At 45.8% G+C, this 16954-nt stretch overlaps 1 protein-coding gene across 1 annotated transcript in view; it reads left to right on the top strand.

Moving 5' to 3' along the window:
* Positions 1 to 13677, top strand: part of LOC126184438 (uncharacterized) — a 220827-nt gene extending 207150 nt beyond the window's left edge. Inside the window, exons 5-6 of the mRNA XM_049926830.1 lie at positions 13220 to 13356; positions 13546 to 13677. Of these exons, the coding sequence (XP_049782787.1) occupies positions 13220 to 13356; positions 13546 to 13677 (269 nt within the window). The remainder of the gene's footprint in view (positions 1 to 13219; positions 13357 to 13545) is intronic.
* Positions 13678 to 16954: the final 3277 nt, after the last annotated feature.

Below are 16954 nucleotides of genomic sequence, written 5' to 3'. Positions count from 1 at the left end.
AGGATGGGAATTACGTAACTATACATGATCTCACACGTCGATCAGTCAGTATAATGAAGCTTCGCGTCAAATGAAACAACAAGTTTTCTGTTACCAGTCACTGTTTATTTATCTCCAAGACACGTTTCAAAGATTTAAACCTCCATCATCAAGTGGATTAACATTTTTTAGTATGGCGTGTGTGTGTGTGTGTTGTGTTGTGTTATGATTTTTTGGAGGAACTTAATGGCACTGTCTCCAGTGGTCACAGATTCCTTTCACTGTCGTAACACATCACATGTATACTGTCATAACAGTCACGGTAAAGCCTAACCTAAAATATTCGCATGTAAAGTGAAGCTGCACGTATTGAAATTGGAGACTAAAAGTCGTAGTTTGCAAACAAGGAGCAAGGAGCAAACAAGGAGCATTTTCGATTGGCGTCATGCCTGCCGTGCACTGGCCAGGTAAGATACAGGACGTATCTGTAGTATGCTAGCATATTCCTGAACGTACATCGCCTGGCATTTTCCTGCAGTAATGTGACATCTAAGAGTTCACTGGAGGAAGGGATGAACCTCTGACTAGAAATTTCCCGTTACTGTTAAGATTGCCCTAAATACGTCTTAGTGGAGATCATAACTTGAATCCAGTGATCCCTTCGGGAATACCTGTGTCTGCTATGCCATGGCAACCCTTTTACGCTACCATGACTATCGGGTGAAAATGGGACTCGTTCGAATGCACTACATTTTGCTACCAGGAATTGAAGCGCATCCCTCCCATTGCGATTCTAGTGTCTAAGACACTACGCTAACTCTCTCGGTGATTCTTTCGGGTCATTCCTTTCGTGTGTTGCAATTTTCAGTAAGGTCAGTATAAATATTCAGAATCTAGATACCGCGTCACCAGGTTTGCTATTAAGTTAAATGTTCTTTCAATTGAAGCGAGATAATCATAATTCCAATTTAATTTTTGTAGTTGTTTTTTTTGTGAGGAGTGAAACTGTATTATAGTTTTCTTTTTCATTTGGCTTAAATTACAGTATATCTATTGCAAGCAATCTTAGGAGCTGGAAACAATGTTAGTTTTATTAGTCAGAATTGTTTGGGCTATTTGTTATGACATCGACACCAAGATCATAGCAGATTAAAATCAAATTCTGTTTTGCATATTTAGAAAAACTTTTCAAGGATTCCGACAAAGTTTTTTTCAACAAAGTATACTACCGTTCATCACAAGTGATTAAGTTAATACACTGAAAACCTGTACCAGAACGTTCGAACAAAAATTGAAAGTGACTGTTTGCAGATACGAGTTCACATTTTTTTTAAAAAAATGCCTCTTCCTCATGTAGCTAAATTATATAATAAATATTTGTGAGAAGTCTCCCCTATAGGTGGATGGGTAACTCAGTCCAAGGTCGGAAGAAGACAACATCATATGACGACCAGTAAGGCCGCACGAAGTAAAGCGCTGTGGTGTTCAAATCAGCCTACTGGTTGTGGACAGTTTCGCTTTGATTAGATGAAGGCGGCGCGCGGGCACCTTAGAATAGATGAAATTGTACTAATAGAGGGTGTTACAAAAAGGTACGTCCAAACTTTCAGGAAACATTCCTCACACACAAATAAAGAAAAGATGTTATGTGGACATGTGTCCGGAAACGCTTAATTTCCATGTTAGAGCTCATTTTAGTTTCGTCCACCTACGCTCAGTGGAGCACGTTATCATGATTTCATACGGGATACTCTACCTGTGCTGCTAGAACATGTGCCTTTACAAGTACGACACAACATGTGGTTCATGCACGATGGAGCTCTTGCACATTTCAGTCGAAGTGTTCGTACGCTTCTCAACAACAAATTCGGTGACCGATGGATTGGTAGAGGCGGACCAATTCCATAGCCTCCACGCTCTCCTGACCTCAACCCTCTTGACTTTCATTTATGGAGGCATTTGAAAGCTCTTGTCTACGCAACCCCGGTACCAAATGTAGAGACTCTTCGTGCTCGTATTGTGGACGGCTGTGATACAATACGCCAATCTCCAGGGCTGCATCAGCACATCAGGGATTCCATGCGACGGAGGGTGGATGCGTGTATCCTCGCTAACGGAGGACATTTTGAACATTTCCTGTAACAAAGGGTTTGAAGTCACGCTGGTACGTTCTGTTGCTTTGTGTTTCCATTACATGATTAATGTGATTTGAAGAGAAATAATAAAATGAGCTCTAACATGGGAAGTAAGCGTTTCCGGACACATGTCCACCTAACATATTTTCTTTCTTTGTGTGTGAGGAATATTTCCTGAAAGTTTGGCCATATCTTTTTGTAACACCCTGTATACCCTTAAACAAACTCTTAAGTCCAAATCCACGGACATCTGAATACCTGGGTACGGAAGCAATACACACGAGCTTTACGACAATCACCGTCTTAATAAGGGGTCCGACCTGAAATGCCGCAAAATCAGCTCGCCGGGACACTTTAATGGTGGCGGAGCGTTTTGCGAAATTCTCGCGACACATTATCGCCGTTGGGACGATAAGGCGAGCGCGGGCTGGCGGCTGCATTACATATGCATTAGCCGGGTCATCGGCCGGCTGTTCATTCATTGGGCGGTACGGACCGGTTGCGGGCCCGCCGGCGCCTCCTATGTACCATCAGCCAGCCTCCAGTGGCCCGCTGCCCTCGCTGCTCAGGCTTCCACTCACATCCAGTCTGGCTTCACAAGGAAGATGCAGAACAAATACTTAAGTGGAATGTCCCAGTGCCAACTCTCGTATGGCCACTTTGTTGGACGAAAGCTGTAAACGACAGTAAGTACCCGGTAGAAGAACCGTCAGTATCTCACGTATCGGTGACAGAGTACTAGGAGTGACCAGTTTAGATTTGGCAGCGTAAGTGAACTACTATCCGCGGAGAATGATTCAGGAAAATGGAGGAACATCTCAAGCAGATTTGTCAGACCAGGATTTACTCGTAAACATCGCCTCTTCGATGTTCAAATGGCTCTGAGCACTATGGGACTTAACTTCTGAGGTCATCAGTCCCCTAGAACTTAGAACTACTTAAACCTAGCTAACCTAAGGACATCACACACATCCATGCCCGAGGCAGGATTCGAACCTGCGACCGTAGCGGTCGCGCGGCTCCAGACTGTAGCGCCTAGAACCGCTCGGCCACCCCGGCCGGCTCTTCCATGTACTAGGGCAAACGTTTGCTCCTGATTATGCTATCTGTTCAGATAAAATATAATCGCAACACGTTTGTCACAGAAGGAGACTGTTGTCAGTGGTAAGACGAAGAGAACGATTATTAATAGGCAAGAGCTTGGGTTTATTGATACTGTAGTGGTTTCCGGTGATTAAGGGTGGCAGTATGGTGCTGGTGTGCAAGACTCACACTCCCCCTTGGCCATCGAACTTACTTGTAGTTACTTCGCCGATCTTCTTTTCAGGATAGCCGGCTGCGATGTTTTGCCCAACTTTTTCTCCGAAGATAATATGCTGTTTTGGAGGAATTTTCTACTCCGTACACTCGAGAATACTTTGAACTCAGTACCACTGTATTTTCATCACACATAACAGTTTTCATACAACCAAAACATTTCTCGTAAGCTCGACACCTTCCGGTCCGTCAGAAACTATCACATTCATTTTTCCATAAATACAGTCTGCAAATCTCTCCAAGTTTAACAAGGCAACTATCCGGACCTTACGAAAGTAAGTGAATGAATGAATAAGTAATTGTCTCTTCTCTTCTGTCAACAACATTCAGATATTCACACAATAATGCCTGACGTCGCACAGAGTACGGCCCGTTTATTCCTTGAGCTGAACGTGTAACTTCTTAGGCAGGCTCGGCGACTACCTGCCCGCGCCGATCATTCGTCCGATACACCTCCGTCCTGCGCACACGTAATTGTGGGGCAGTAGACACAGTTCTACTTTACCACACTCATCTCTAAAATAACGCTTGTTCGAGACAGTGGAAATACGAGGGTCTCTAGAATTTACCCCGAAATTCTCGAGGCACTACAATACGTGATATCATTCGTATCCAAATGACCAGGTATTCCATCTAAAGTATCGCCTGCTTTGACGAGACTATAAGTTATTACCACCTGTTCTACATCTACATTCTGTAAGCCACCTTGCGGTGTGTGACGAAGGGTACTTTGTGTACGACTGTCACTTCTCCCTTTTCTGTTCCAGTCGCGAATGCTGCGCAGGAAGAACGATTGCCGGTGAGCCTCCGTGTGCACCCAAATCTCTCTAAGTTTGTCTTCGTTGTCTTTTCCCGAGATATACGTCGCAGGAAGAAATGTATTTATTGAGTCTTCTAGGAACGCTTGCTCTCGGAACTTTAACAGTAAACCACACTGTGATGCAGATGGCCTCTCTTGCAGCGACTACCACTTGAATTGGTTGATCATCTCTGTGAAGTCTTCGTGCTTATTAAATGAACCTGTAACGAAACGCGCTGCTCGTCTTTGGATCTTCTCTATTTCCTCTATTAATCCTATCTGGAAATTTGTGGTATGTTCCTATGGGACCAAACTGCTGAGGTAGGCTTACACACTACCCACCCATGCCCGCGGGAGGACTCGAACCTCCGACGGGGGGAGGGGGATGGGGGGGGGGAGCCGCGCGAACCTTGGCAAGGCGCCTCAGACTCCGCGGCTAATCCTATCTGGTGCCTATCCCATACTTACGAACGATATTCAAGTATTATTCGAATCAGTGTTTTGTAAGCTACTTCCTTTGGTCATGAACTACGTTTCCAGATGTTTCTTCCAGTGAATCTCAGTTTGGCATCTGCCTTTCCTGCGATTAGTTTTATGTGGTCGTTCCTCTTAAAATTGCTCCTAGATATTTTATGGGAGTAGTTGCTTCCAGTGATTCTTCTGCAATCGTGGAATAGTACAATACGAGTCTTTCTTCCTATGTATACGCAACACGTTACATTTATTTATGTTGAGGGTGAAATGTCACTCGCTGCGGAAAGCGTCGATCCCCTGCAGGTCTTGCTGCATTTCGCTGCATGGAGCTTCCGATGTTGTCTACTGTGTCATTTATATATGTATTTTGAAAAGTAATGGCCTATGACTTTTCCTTGGGGTACGCCCGAAGTGACTTTTACGTCTGAAGACTTCTCTCCATTGAGAATGACATGCTGTGTTCTGTTTGCTAGAAACTCTTCATTCCAGTCGCATAGTTGGTCTCATATTCCGTACGCTCGTACTTCGTTCATTAGGCGTCAGTGCGGAACTGTCAAGGAACGTGGCATCCATCTGGGCGCCGTATCTATCGCTTTCAGGGTCTCATGGACGAACAGAGCAAGCTGTGTTACACGATCTTTGTTGTCGGAATACATATTCCTACAGAGGAGATTTTCTACAAGCATTTAGGAGCGCACTCCAATAATTTGGCTCAGCTAAATGTAAGCTACGGAGTTAACTGAATCATTGTGTATTGTCATTCACCCCGAGACAATTTTCCAACGCATTCCTTATGATTTCGATGTTCCTCGAAATGATTCATGCGAATGTCGGTGTTGTTACTTCAGTGTCATGCAAGTGTCCATGTCCGATGTAAGACCTCGAGTTTTAGAGGAGGCCAGACACCAAACCCACGAATAAGCTCCGTGCCTTCCCGCGCCCGTGGGAACTCTTATGGCAGATAGCTAAGGCAGGTGGTGGTTAGCTGTCAAGATCCGTCTGGGGTCGCACCGAAACGTTGTTAATCCTGTAACAGCTTGGCCTGCGAGCTGAAACTTACCAGGCTCGTCGTTCCAGACAACGCGCAGTGCAGTTTATCCAGGAAATTTCTTCGTTTAAGAACCTGCAGCAGTAGACAGTCTTTCTAGCCCTTCACTGCAAGTGTCTCATACCATCGACAGTAAGATGACTGGCCTTTGCTTCGCTTCTGATCTCCGGAATGAAAATTAGTTCTTTGAACCTAAATGTCTTTGGCCGATATGTCGATTAATACCATATGCCACGTTGCCATCTGACAAGACAAAAAACGTTTGTATAAAGTCTGACACAGAATCCGCGCTCATTTACATTGAATTGCTGGTCACTGACCACATGCCAGGACATGAAAATTTAACGTACTTAGGGCGATTTATGTCTTGTAGACGGAGATAGTACTAAAGATGCAAAAAAGTAAAAACTGTGAAGTCCAGGCTCCATACAATCAGAGTCAGTGAAGGTTCGCACATTGATTTCGATCTCCTGTAACTCTTCTGCTTTAAAAAATGTTAGTAAAACGTCTAGTAGATATTTTGTTATTACTCACCAAGAGGAATACGAATATTTTCGGACGACAAAGTTGTCATAGTGCTGTGAAGATAAATTGTTCGTTACTGTAGCTTTAGAAAGGCATTAGGGACTGGAACGTACCGAGACGAAACGGCAAACTCGTTTTCAATACATATCAAACCTATTTCTCGATGTTCCGAAAAACATGCTAGTTCTCATTCAGAAGAAAGGGGTGGTTGTATGACAAGTGTTAATCCGCTGGCAATAAGCCGGATTTCCGGCTTCGGGCGCCTGGACTATGAAACACACTTTATACACCGTACGTTAGTTCCACTCGTTGACCTATTATATTTAGCGACGTTGGGTGGAGGTTCCTAATGGAAGACCTGTTTACCATTATGAAACGCAGCCCGTGGTGAAGTAAAGCGGAGGTCGTGGAGTCGAGTCCCAACAGGGGCATGATTGTTAGCTTTAAATGATACATTGCTGTGTGTGTCCTAAATAGGTATGGAATATGAAATGATGATAAGGAAGATCATTACTAATGAGCAAAATAGGTATAATATGTGTATTCAAAGACGACTATAACATGGACGAAATGGGTGTGATGCTTTAGAAACTGCAAGAAATAAATTAATCATGGACTTTACATAGTTATATATCCTCCCCTACCTCACCAGAGGGTGGCGGGGGCGGGGGGGGGGGTGAAAATTTCTTCTATCACCAATATTCGAACCAGCTAGCTCTGTATCAATCGCCACCGCGTTAGCGTCCCTGGCCTCGTAGGCGGGTACGCATTAGTCAGCTCTCTCTTTTATCAGCTGTAGCAACAAAAGAAATTAATGGAGTCGACGGTGACGGCGGAACACCTTAAGAGCGAATTCGGAGGGGCCGTGCAGCGCGCATGCGCCGCCGGAGCTCGCAACCTACTTCCCTCTCCTCAAGTTCAATGGGTGCACGCTAGAAAGTAGACATCTTCTCGCCACTGTGAAATATACGGCAGCATTTCTGTGCCGCGTGCCTCGCTCGATTTCGTTACGGAATATTACAAGTAGGTTAACAGCCGCTCCGCACGGTGTGTGTGTGTGTGTGTGTGTGTGTGTGAGCAAAAACGGCTGCCGGCACGCTGTCGTCGGTTTTCGAGGCGGGGCGCCGACAATGAAAGCCGTGCATGATTATTCTCCACCTGTAGTCACCCCACTATTTCGTGCCGTGGAACAGGCTTCAGTCTGACCATTGCCGTCGACATTATCAAGTAATCAGAGGTTGTCGTATTTGACGTTACGCACTCATTAGTGCCCAAAACATCTGATAATCTATCCGGGTATAACAGAAGATGCAGAAAAGTTCTTGTGCAAAACGAGCTTCCCGGACTAATAATTCGAGATGATTCATTCGAATAATATGTATCATCTGTATCATAAATCTCACATCTCCCCTCCCCCTCTCTCTGCATAGTTATATACACTGAAGAGCCAAAGAAACTGGTACACCTGACTAATATCGTCTAGGTCCTCCGCATCACGACGTGGGGACTTGATTAATGTCTAAAGTAGTGCTGGAGGGAATTGACACGATGAATCCTGCAGGGCTGTCCCTAAGAGTACGAGGGGGTGGAACACTCTTCTGAACAGCACATTGCAAGGCATCCCAGATATGCTCAGTAATGTTCATGTCTGGGAAGTCTGGTGGGCAGCGGAAGTGTTTAAACTCAGAAGAGTGTTCTTGGAGCCACACTGTAGCAATTCTGGACGTGTGGGGTATTGCATTGTCCTGCTGGAATTGGCCAAGTCCTTCGGAATGGACATGAATTGATGCAGGTGATCAGACAGGATGCTTACATAAGCGTCACCTGTGAGAGTCGTATACAGACCATCAGGGGTCTCGTATCACTCCAACTGCACACGCCTCACACCATTTACAGAGCCTCCACCAGCTTGAACAGTCCCTTGCTTACATGCAGGGTCCATGGATTCATAAGGTTGTCTCCATACCCGTTCACGCCCATCCTCTCGATACAATTTGAAACGAGACTCGTCCGACCAGGCAGTATGTTTCCAGTCATCAACAGTCCAGTGTCGGTGTTGACGGGCCCAGTTGAGGCGTAAAGCTTTGTGTTCGTGCTGCCATCAAGCGCATACGTGTGGGTCTCCGGCTCCGAAATCCCATATCGATGACGTTTCGGTGAACGGTTCGCACGCTGACACTTGTTGATTGTCCAGCATTGAAATCTGCCGCAATTTGCGGAAAGGTTGCACTTCTCTCACGTTCAACGATTCTTTTCAGTCTTCGTTGGTCCCGTTCTTGCAGCATCCTTTTCCGGCCGCAGCGATGTCGGAGATTTGATGTTTTACCGGATTCCTGATATTCACGATATACTCGTGAAATGGTCGTTCGGAGAATCACCACTTTATCGCTACCTCGGAGATGCTGTGCCCCATCACTCGTGCGCCGACTACAACACCACGTTCAAACTCACTTAAATCTCGATAACTACCGTTGTAGTAGCAGTAACCGATCTAACAACTGCGCCAGACACTTGTTGTATTATATAGGCGTTGCCGACCGCAGCGCCGTATTATGCCTATTTACATAGCTCTGTATTTGAGTACACATGCCTATATCAGTTTCTTTGGCGCTTCAGTGTGTGTTAGATGTTCAGTAAATACAGTGACGGAAAAAAATCACAACGCAAAAAATATAATTAATATAGAGTAACGCTATTTCGGGAATACACTTGTCTAGGTAACATATTTTTGTGATTAAGACTGTAAGATCACAGATAAGCCATTGCAAATGTGAAGTGCTGGTACGTTAATAACGGATGTAACCACCAGAATATTGAATGCAAGCATGCAAACGTGTTGTTCAGGTGCCAGGTGACTGTTTGTGGGACGGATTTACATGCGTATTGCACTTGGTCGGTCAATATAGGGACGGTTAATACGCATTGTGGATGACACTGGAGTTGTCGTCCGATGATGTCCCAAATGTGCTCGATTAGAGACAGATCTGGTGATCGGGCAGGCTAGGGCAACGTACTCTGTAGAGCATGTTGGGTTACCACAGCCGTATGTGGGCGAGCGTTATCCTTTTGGAAAACACCACTGGAATGCTTTTCATGAACGGCAGCATAACATTTCAAATCACCAGATTGACGTACAAGTTTGCAGGATAACCACGAGAGTACTCTTGCTGTTGTAGGTAACCGCGCCACAGACCACAACATCATATGTAAAATCACTGTGTCTAGCACGCAGACATGTTAACAGACCTCCACCCAGCTCTCACGTGAGCTCTCGCTTGATACCGCCGAAGTCACAGACGGCGGTGGTTCGGGGTCAGTGGAATGCGCGCAGTAGGGCGTCTGGTTCGGAGCTGTCGTTGAAGTAACCGATTTGTACAGTTCGTTGGGTCACTTTGGTGCCAACTGCTGCTCAAATTACTGCTGCAGATGCAGAACGATGCGCCAGAGCCATACGCCGAACATGATGGTCTTCACTCTCTGTAGTGCCACGTGGCCGTCCGAAGCCCAGTCTTCATACGACAGTACATTCCCGCAACCACCGCTGCCATGTACAATGGCTACATTCCTTCCAAGTCTTTTTGCATTATCGCAGAAGGAACATCCAGCTTCTTATAGCCCTTACACGAGCTATTTCAAACTCAGTGAAGTGATGATAATTGAGTGTTTGTCATCTTAAAGGCATTCATGACTAACACTAACTCACTACGTCCAATCTCATACGTAACTAATGCTCACTACCGTTACATCGGGTATTTAAAGCAAATCTGATTTGCATCCTGGTAGTAGCGCCACTAGCACCACTCTTAACTGACTGACACGAAATTTGGATAGACATCTTTCAGATGTAGAAACACGCCTACCAATTTCCGTTTATGTCGCACAGCTCCTTCTAGGTGTTGCGATTTTTTTCCCGTCAGTTTAAATTGGAAGCCTTTGGTAACTGAACTGACAGGATACTTGACTTGCCTGGTGGAGGACCAGGGATCGATTCTCGGTACTGCAGGGTGGTTCCTTGCTCGAAGCACTGGAACGGGGTGCACGCAGCCTCGTAAGAACAACTGAGGAGACGTAGCGCGTATCGTAACGTGTTTCGAAAGGCTACGTCATTGGCAAAGGGAGCAGTGTGCTGACCACCTGCCAGTCCCGTACCGCCGTGTAACGACGAATGAAGTAGCCGACGCGGTTCGGAGGACAATTCCCTGCACACATAATAGCACCAAGGCTTTTACAGTGACTTCTGTCGAATTTAACTTAATGAGGTACAGGTTTGTTGTCTTTTTTATACTCATGTTATGACGTATATCTGTAAACTAACTAGCTGATATGAAAATTAGAGCTGAGCTGAACACAGCGGAAAACAGCCTGAAACGAACAGTAAAAGTGATAAGCACATCCATGTGTAGTTACACTAGAGCCGTCAGGTAATGTCTCCTTCGAAAGGAGAGGTAATTACAAATACGTTTGCTTTCACACAGCAGAAGTAATTACAAATACGACGTTGTTATGGCTTAATTTGTTAGTATTTGTATAGAATCTTCCGTTATGGCTTTTGGAAAAGAGTTGTGCGACCATTTCCATTGAGTGGTGTAAGGAAATCACATATAAATATTGCAACATCGAGCCAAATCTCCCCCATTGCACGTTCGGACACTTCTTTAACATCGTATTGACACATGAGGAGAAATCTGTCGTTATTTTTTACATTGTAAAAAATATCTTCTTAAACTGAAAGAGTAGTCTCCGTCTTTTCCTTCTTAGGATGCTATAACTTCTACTTATTTTATTCTTCTGATACGGCAGGTCATGTTTTGTGTCAGTAACGGAAGTTGATTTTATTACGAGCTTTACTTTCAGGTAGTTCTAATCCCACCCATAAATAATTCTAGAAACGAGTTAATTTTCTTGAAATGGGTACCTATCCTAGCAGTATAAACAGCGAGCCCCTCCCAAGATATCGTGGCGATAAACAAATTCGTAGCGAGGCAGCTGGCAATTGCGACCGAATGCAATCCTCGGTAGAGAGCGTTGTTTCTGAAATTCGCATTTGCTGAAGCGGCTCCAAACCTGTCGGTGTCGCACTTATTCAATTAGTTTACGTCTCGTTTTCGTCGCGATAGCTGGGACTGGAAGGAACGCTGCAAGCAGCTGGAGGTCACAGTAGGTTTCCACGTGACGCAGCGCTTTGTGCTAATGAAACAGCGAGATGCTGTTCATTTGCGCCCTTCTGAGGATCAGCCTCACTGCATACAGTTAAATCCAGTTGGGTGTCAATGCATTCATCAAGCATATACGTGATTCTGAATTAGTGGATGTAAAGTGGAGATCTAGCCGAAGAAAACAGCTAACAACTTATCCCCGCTGAGACCACATCACGATACAGATACAGGCCGTCGTAGGTAGTATGTTTTGCATCGCATCAACTGTAACTTACAGCCAGAAGAAGTTGGGAACAATTCGCTGCCCTCCATTTTTAAGGATACATTTAAAGAATTTTGTAATTTAAATTTCTGTAGCCGCTTTCGTGGCTGACGTCGCCACACTGGCGTATCTCGGAGGCTCTCGATCCAGAGCGCGCCGGATTGAAACCCGGAGGGAAAAAGAAATTTTCATCAGCATAACTTGACTGGAAAAGAGAGATCATCAGTTCCAGATGACCGAATTCTGCAGCAGTGGCCCCAGTTAAATTCCAAACTTCAAAAAATGGTTCAAATGGCTCTGAGTCGCCTAGAACTTAGAACTACTTAAACCTAGCTAACCTAAGGACATCACACACATCCATGCCCGAGGCAGGATTCGAACCTGCGGCCGTAGCGGTCGCTCGGTTCCATACTGTAGCGCCTAGAACCTCTCGGCCACTCCGGCCGGCTCCAAAATTCACTAAAGAATTTTATAGAGTTGAGAAATCATACCCAATTGACGGTTATGCGACGGATTTCACATTGCCCTACTTCTCACTTCATGTTCATCCTGAACAACGGAAATCGAGCATTAAGAGTACGTTGCACAAGCGCGTACGGTTTTCCCCGAAGAGCAATTTTAATCGCCCATGTTGGAGGCGGTCTGAGATCGTTTTCGAGTTCTGCTCTCCGACAGGACTTCGCACTCAGTGAAGGTCCACTTCTAACGCGCTGATTTTAATCGATTTCCTCTCAATTTTTTCGTCTCTATTTTTTCATCTTGTGAATGTTCCACAGGATCGTATCGAATGCGCTGAGTTTGTTTAACGGAGGCCTGTAACCTTATCTGAGCGAAGTGGCGTATGTACATTCCACTAAGAGGAGCAACGTTCAAATCGAATTCTAGCGCCATCGATTCAAGAACAGTGACCGTAGTGCGAAGAGCATCCCATCTGAAACACAATGCGTCGCCGCTATGGAAGTCCATTGATATTATATTCCAGTGAGGACAGCTCGAAGCGTATTTGTGTGTGTGTGTGTGTGTGTGTGTGTGTGTGTGTGTGAATTAATAAGGGACCAAACTGCTGAGGTCATTGGTTCCTAGACTTACACAGTACTTAAACTAACTTAAGCTAAGAAACACACACACACACACACACACATGCCCGAGGGAGGACTCGAACCTCCGGCGGGAGCAGCCGCGCAGTCCGTGACATGGCGCCTCAAAGCGTATTGCTGTGAGGATTTATCCTTTAAGTTGTCGCATAATGGTGTGGAATAATGACGAAGATAGCAAGAAAGGAATTTCCACGAGTGGGGAGAGTTTATTAACTTATAGAATTGCTCATAAAACTGTAAATCCTATCTGAACTAGGAATAATCAGTAGTAAGAGACGTGGCAGCTCAAAACATTTCATTCGCAGCCGTAAAAAACAAGGAAAGTAAAATTTGCTCTCAGATACAGCAAAAATTGTTTCAGGGAGATTTGGAGTCTCGGGGAAGTGTTTTGACGACGCCTTGATATCAGCGCCGTGTGGTGTTTCAGGCAAGATCCTGGAGACACTGTCGCTGAAACAGCCCGCGCCGCAGCAGGCGAGCCCGCCGACGCCGCCGCGCACGCCCTTCTCGCCGCCGCCGGCCGCCTCCGCCTCCACCTCCGCGTCGTCTGCGTCCTCGTCGTCGGCGTCGGCGTCCAGCTGCGGGCAGCGCAAAGTGGAGCCGGCGGCCGAGGCGGCGGCGGCGGCGGCGGCAGCGGCGGCGGCGGCAGCAGCGACGGCAGCGCCGGCGGCGGCGCACCTCCCGCAGGCGGCGGGCCAGCCGCAGGGCCAGCAGCCGCAGGCGCCGCCTCCGCAGCAGCAGCAGCCGCCGCAGCAGCAGCCCGGCGCCGGCTCGCACCCGCTGCTCGACACGCTGCGCCACAAGGCGGCGCTGCTGCAGCAGCCGCGCCTCTCCAACAACGCCCACCACGTGCCCCAGGTCAGTATAGCCGAGCGTTCAAAATAACTAAGGCAACACATTTTTCCCTAAAAGCAGGTTGCTTTTATTCACGATTCCAGTACACCAATTATTCCCTACTCTTTTGGCTACAAACCCCTATTTTTGATCGTCGGTTAGGCGGCGAGGAGTCCAGCGGGCATACACCTTTGAGTATCCTTTGCTGGTGGACGAGTGTGTCAGCACTACCAGCACAGATGTCCAGTTGTACAGCGAGGTGTTTGTGATCCGTCGGCCACCTCTAACGAGAGTGTCCGCACGTTCCAACGCTGCAGGAGCCACAGCTGTGTGCGGCCAGCGTGCACGCGGCAGATCGGACAGGTTTGCGCGACCTTATTGCGATGATGCCAGACGCCTCGCCCGACAGCTCGCCGTGCTTTTGTTCACTGCCATTCAGTGCCAGGTCTCCGTAGACGTTCTGCAAGCGTTTATGAATATCTACGAAAAGAAACTCAAGAACAGCTCTCTGCTTGGGACGCACCTCCGTTACAGATGCCATTTGAAGCCTACGTATAGCCCCGCAACCTATCGCAACTCCATGAAACTATTGGGCCTGAAGCAGGAATGTTGGACGATGTCCCACAATAGATTCCTCACTTTTTTTAACCGGAATTGGACGAGAAAAAAATATGTACCATTAATTATTCAACGCCGCTCGTATGGTTCAAATGGCTCTGAGCACTATGGTACTTAACATCTGAGGTCATCAGTCCCCTAGAACTTAGAACTACTTAAACCTAACTAACCTAAGGACATCACACACATCCATGCCCGAGGCACGATTCGAACCTGCGACCGTAGCGGTCGCGCGGTTCCAGACTGAAGCTCCTAGAACCACTCGGCCACAGCGGCCGGCCCGCTCGTATGTTTCTTTTTTAATGAAAAATCGAGAGACTGCCCAAACGAAGTGCTTCATCTTTGTCTTAAAATGCTACAGTCGACCGCCAGCAATGGATAAAGAGTTTCTAAATGTTTTAGTTGTATTGATGGCCACAGCTAGGATACTAGATAAGTGGGAGCTAGTGTTGCAGGTTCGAATCCTGCCTCGGGCATGGATGTGTATGATGTCCTTAGCTTCGTTAGGTTTAAGTAGTTCTAAGTCCTAGGGGACTGATGACCTCAAATGTTAAGTCCCATAGTGCTCAGAGCCATTTGAACCCATTTTTGAAGCTAGTGTTGCAGTTGTAATGAGATGATTGGTACTTGATCTGTGATGCGAGACATTGGGGTGCTTGAACACCGAAGTGTCGATAAACCAGTCACAGCTTATGGTGATCGTGTACGAAGGGTGGTCATCAAGTTTTAATTATCAAATGCACCAGTGCTGCAGACATTTACCTCCACAAAGAACAGTAATTTTGTTTTTTCATGGTGACAATTAAAAAATCATGGTTACCGCCAGTAAGCTGACCGCAAGAGATATTACCGACGTCTTTAAAAGAGCATACTGGCCAATTTGGAGCGTTGTGGGTGGTGTGGAACTGGTACCAGGAGGTCGTCTGAGCCTCCAACACTGACGTCAGTCAAGGCGGTGAAGTGATGTGTATGTGCTAGTTGGTTGTGTGGAATCAACTCAGTAAGCTGGGTCAAAGTAGAGTATTGGCAGAATGCCAGAAACAAACTGTCGTGTTTTGATGTACCCATGACCACACCGTGAATGAAGTTGCCTGATTTCTTTATGCACTATCCAACGTGTCTACAAGGAATGGTGTAGCACTCGCAGCCATATAGTTGACAGGGACTTGAGACGAGTGTCACGCCTTGTCAACGATTATCAGCTTCAGACACTACAGGAATTATTGTTGCTGTTGCTGCACACAGGCCCTTCTCCTCAAACAGTTTCCGAACGAACATTGCGGAGGGAACTGCATGCAATGGACATTTTGAGTCCAATACCTCGCAAAAGGCCTTTGCTATATATCCGTTATCAGCCATTACTTTCTTATCTCAAAGTTTTCTGTTCAGGATTCCCTACCACCTATATAATTTTGGCCGTAAAGGTGTAGGATACCACGTATACGATACGCAACGACGACACACAACCTATCAAAAGTGTCTTCAGATTGGAAGACTTCGTGAGCCACACGACACTTCAATGGTGTATGCTGTCAGCACTTCTATTTCTTTCTCACAGTCCCCAAACAGTTCTTTGTATTGTCGTTGAAGCTCCATTTACCGTTGGAATAACAGGAAAATGAAACATAAAGATAACAATGACAACAAATCAGATTGAGAAATCTTTCTTTTAAGCACCCAAGACTCAAGTGAGTATGCTAATTGTGGATAGCGTCAAAACACTGTCTTTTACCTATTTTTAACGAGAATATTTGCCTCCTATAACGATTATCAAAGTAGAAACTATAACCCTCAAGAAAAAAAAATGAGTATCATTCCCAGTACCTTTTATTGCATACCACAGTGTCGTTAGTGAATAATTGTACGTATTTCGAATTTACCTTGTTTCAAACTCGTTTGTGTGAAATACTAGAAGCATTGGCACTGTTGCAAAATTGTTGGTATAGTTGTGATGGCAATAGGTCACCTACCGTTACTATTCACAAACTGACAACTGTCATTCAGAAAGACACACCCAGTCTTGCAGCTACATTTGTCTTAGTTACAGACTTTCATGCTCCTGACGATCCAGTCCTGAAGTGTGCTATTCCGAGAAAAGTAGGCGCGTTGCTGCATTGTTACCTAGACTGCCGATATGAGCCTGTTCCATTGGAATGTTGTTTCTCCACGACAACGCCTTACAGGTATTGTTTTGAAGAACTGCACACACAAAAGAACAGTGCCAAGACCGGTTCCCGGGCGGTTTTAGTGTGTATCGCTCGTCTGAGGGAGAGATGGAGAAGGTCAGAATGAGGTTTGAATTCCTTTGGTGTCATAGTGACGATGTTTTAGGATTCCTCAGGAAGAAACCGAGGATAATAGCGTAGCACCGACTCTTACACGAGAGCAGTTGGTTACATGATCCACTCGGCCTGTTCCGAATTAGATTTATCACGTTTCCCAAGAATTTGAGAAACAGTGTTAACTGGTCCTTAAACAGGACTTCTCTCGAGTCTTTACTTGTTACTTGACAGCCTGAGTTGTCAAGTTTATCGTAAGTGAAATCTCAAAAATGGCTGATTGTATTGAGAAAGTAAGTTATTTGAAATTTCAATCGTCGCGTCTCTCGTCTATATCGAGAGTTACGTGCTGTAATTGGGTTTTATCGTGTGTTGATGGCTACAATGTACTATTCTTCTATCTTACTGTCGAGCAGGAAAACTGAACTTCG

The sequence above is a fragment of the Schistocerca cancellata genome, chromosome 4 (genome assembly GCF_023864275.1).
Source record: "Schistocerca cancellata isolate TAMUIC-IGC-003103 chromosome 4, iqSchCanc2.1, whole genome shotgun sequence".
In the NCBI taxonomy this organism is placed as follows: domain Eukaryota; kingdom Metazoa; phylum Arthropoda; class Insecta; order Orthoptera; family Acrididae; genus Schistocerca; species Schistocerca cancellata.
This window is presented reverse-complemented; position numbering and strand designations above follow the sequence as displayed.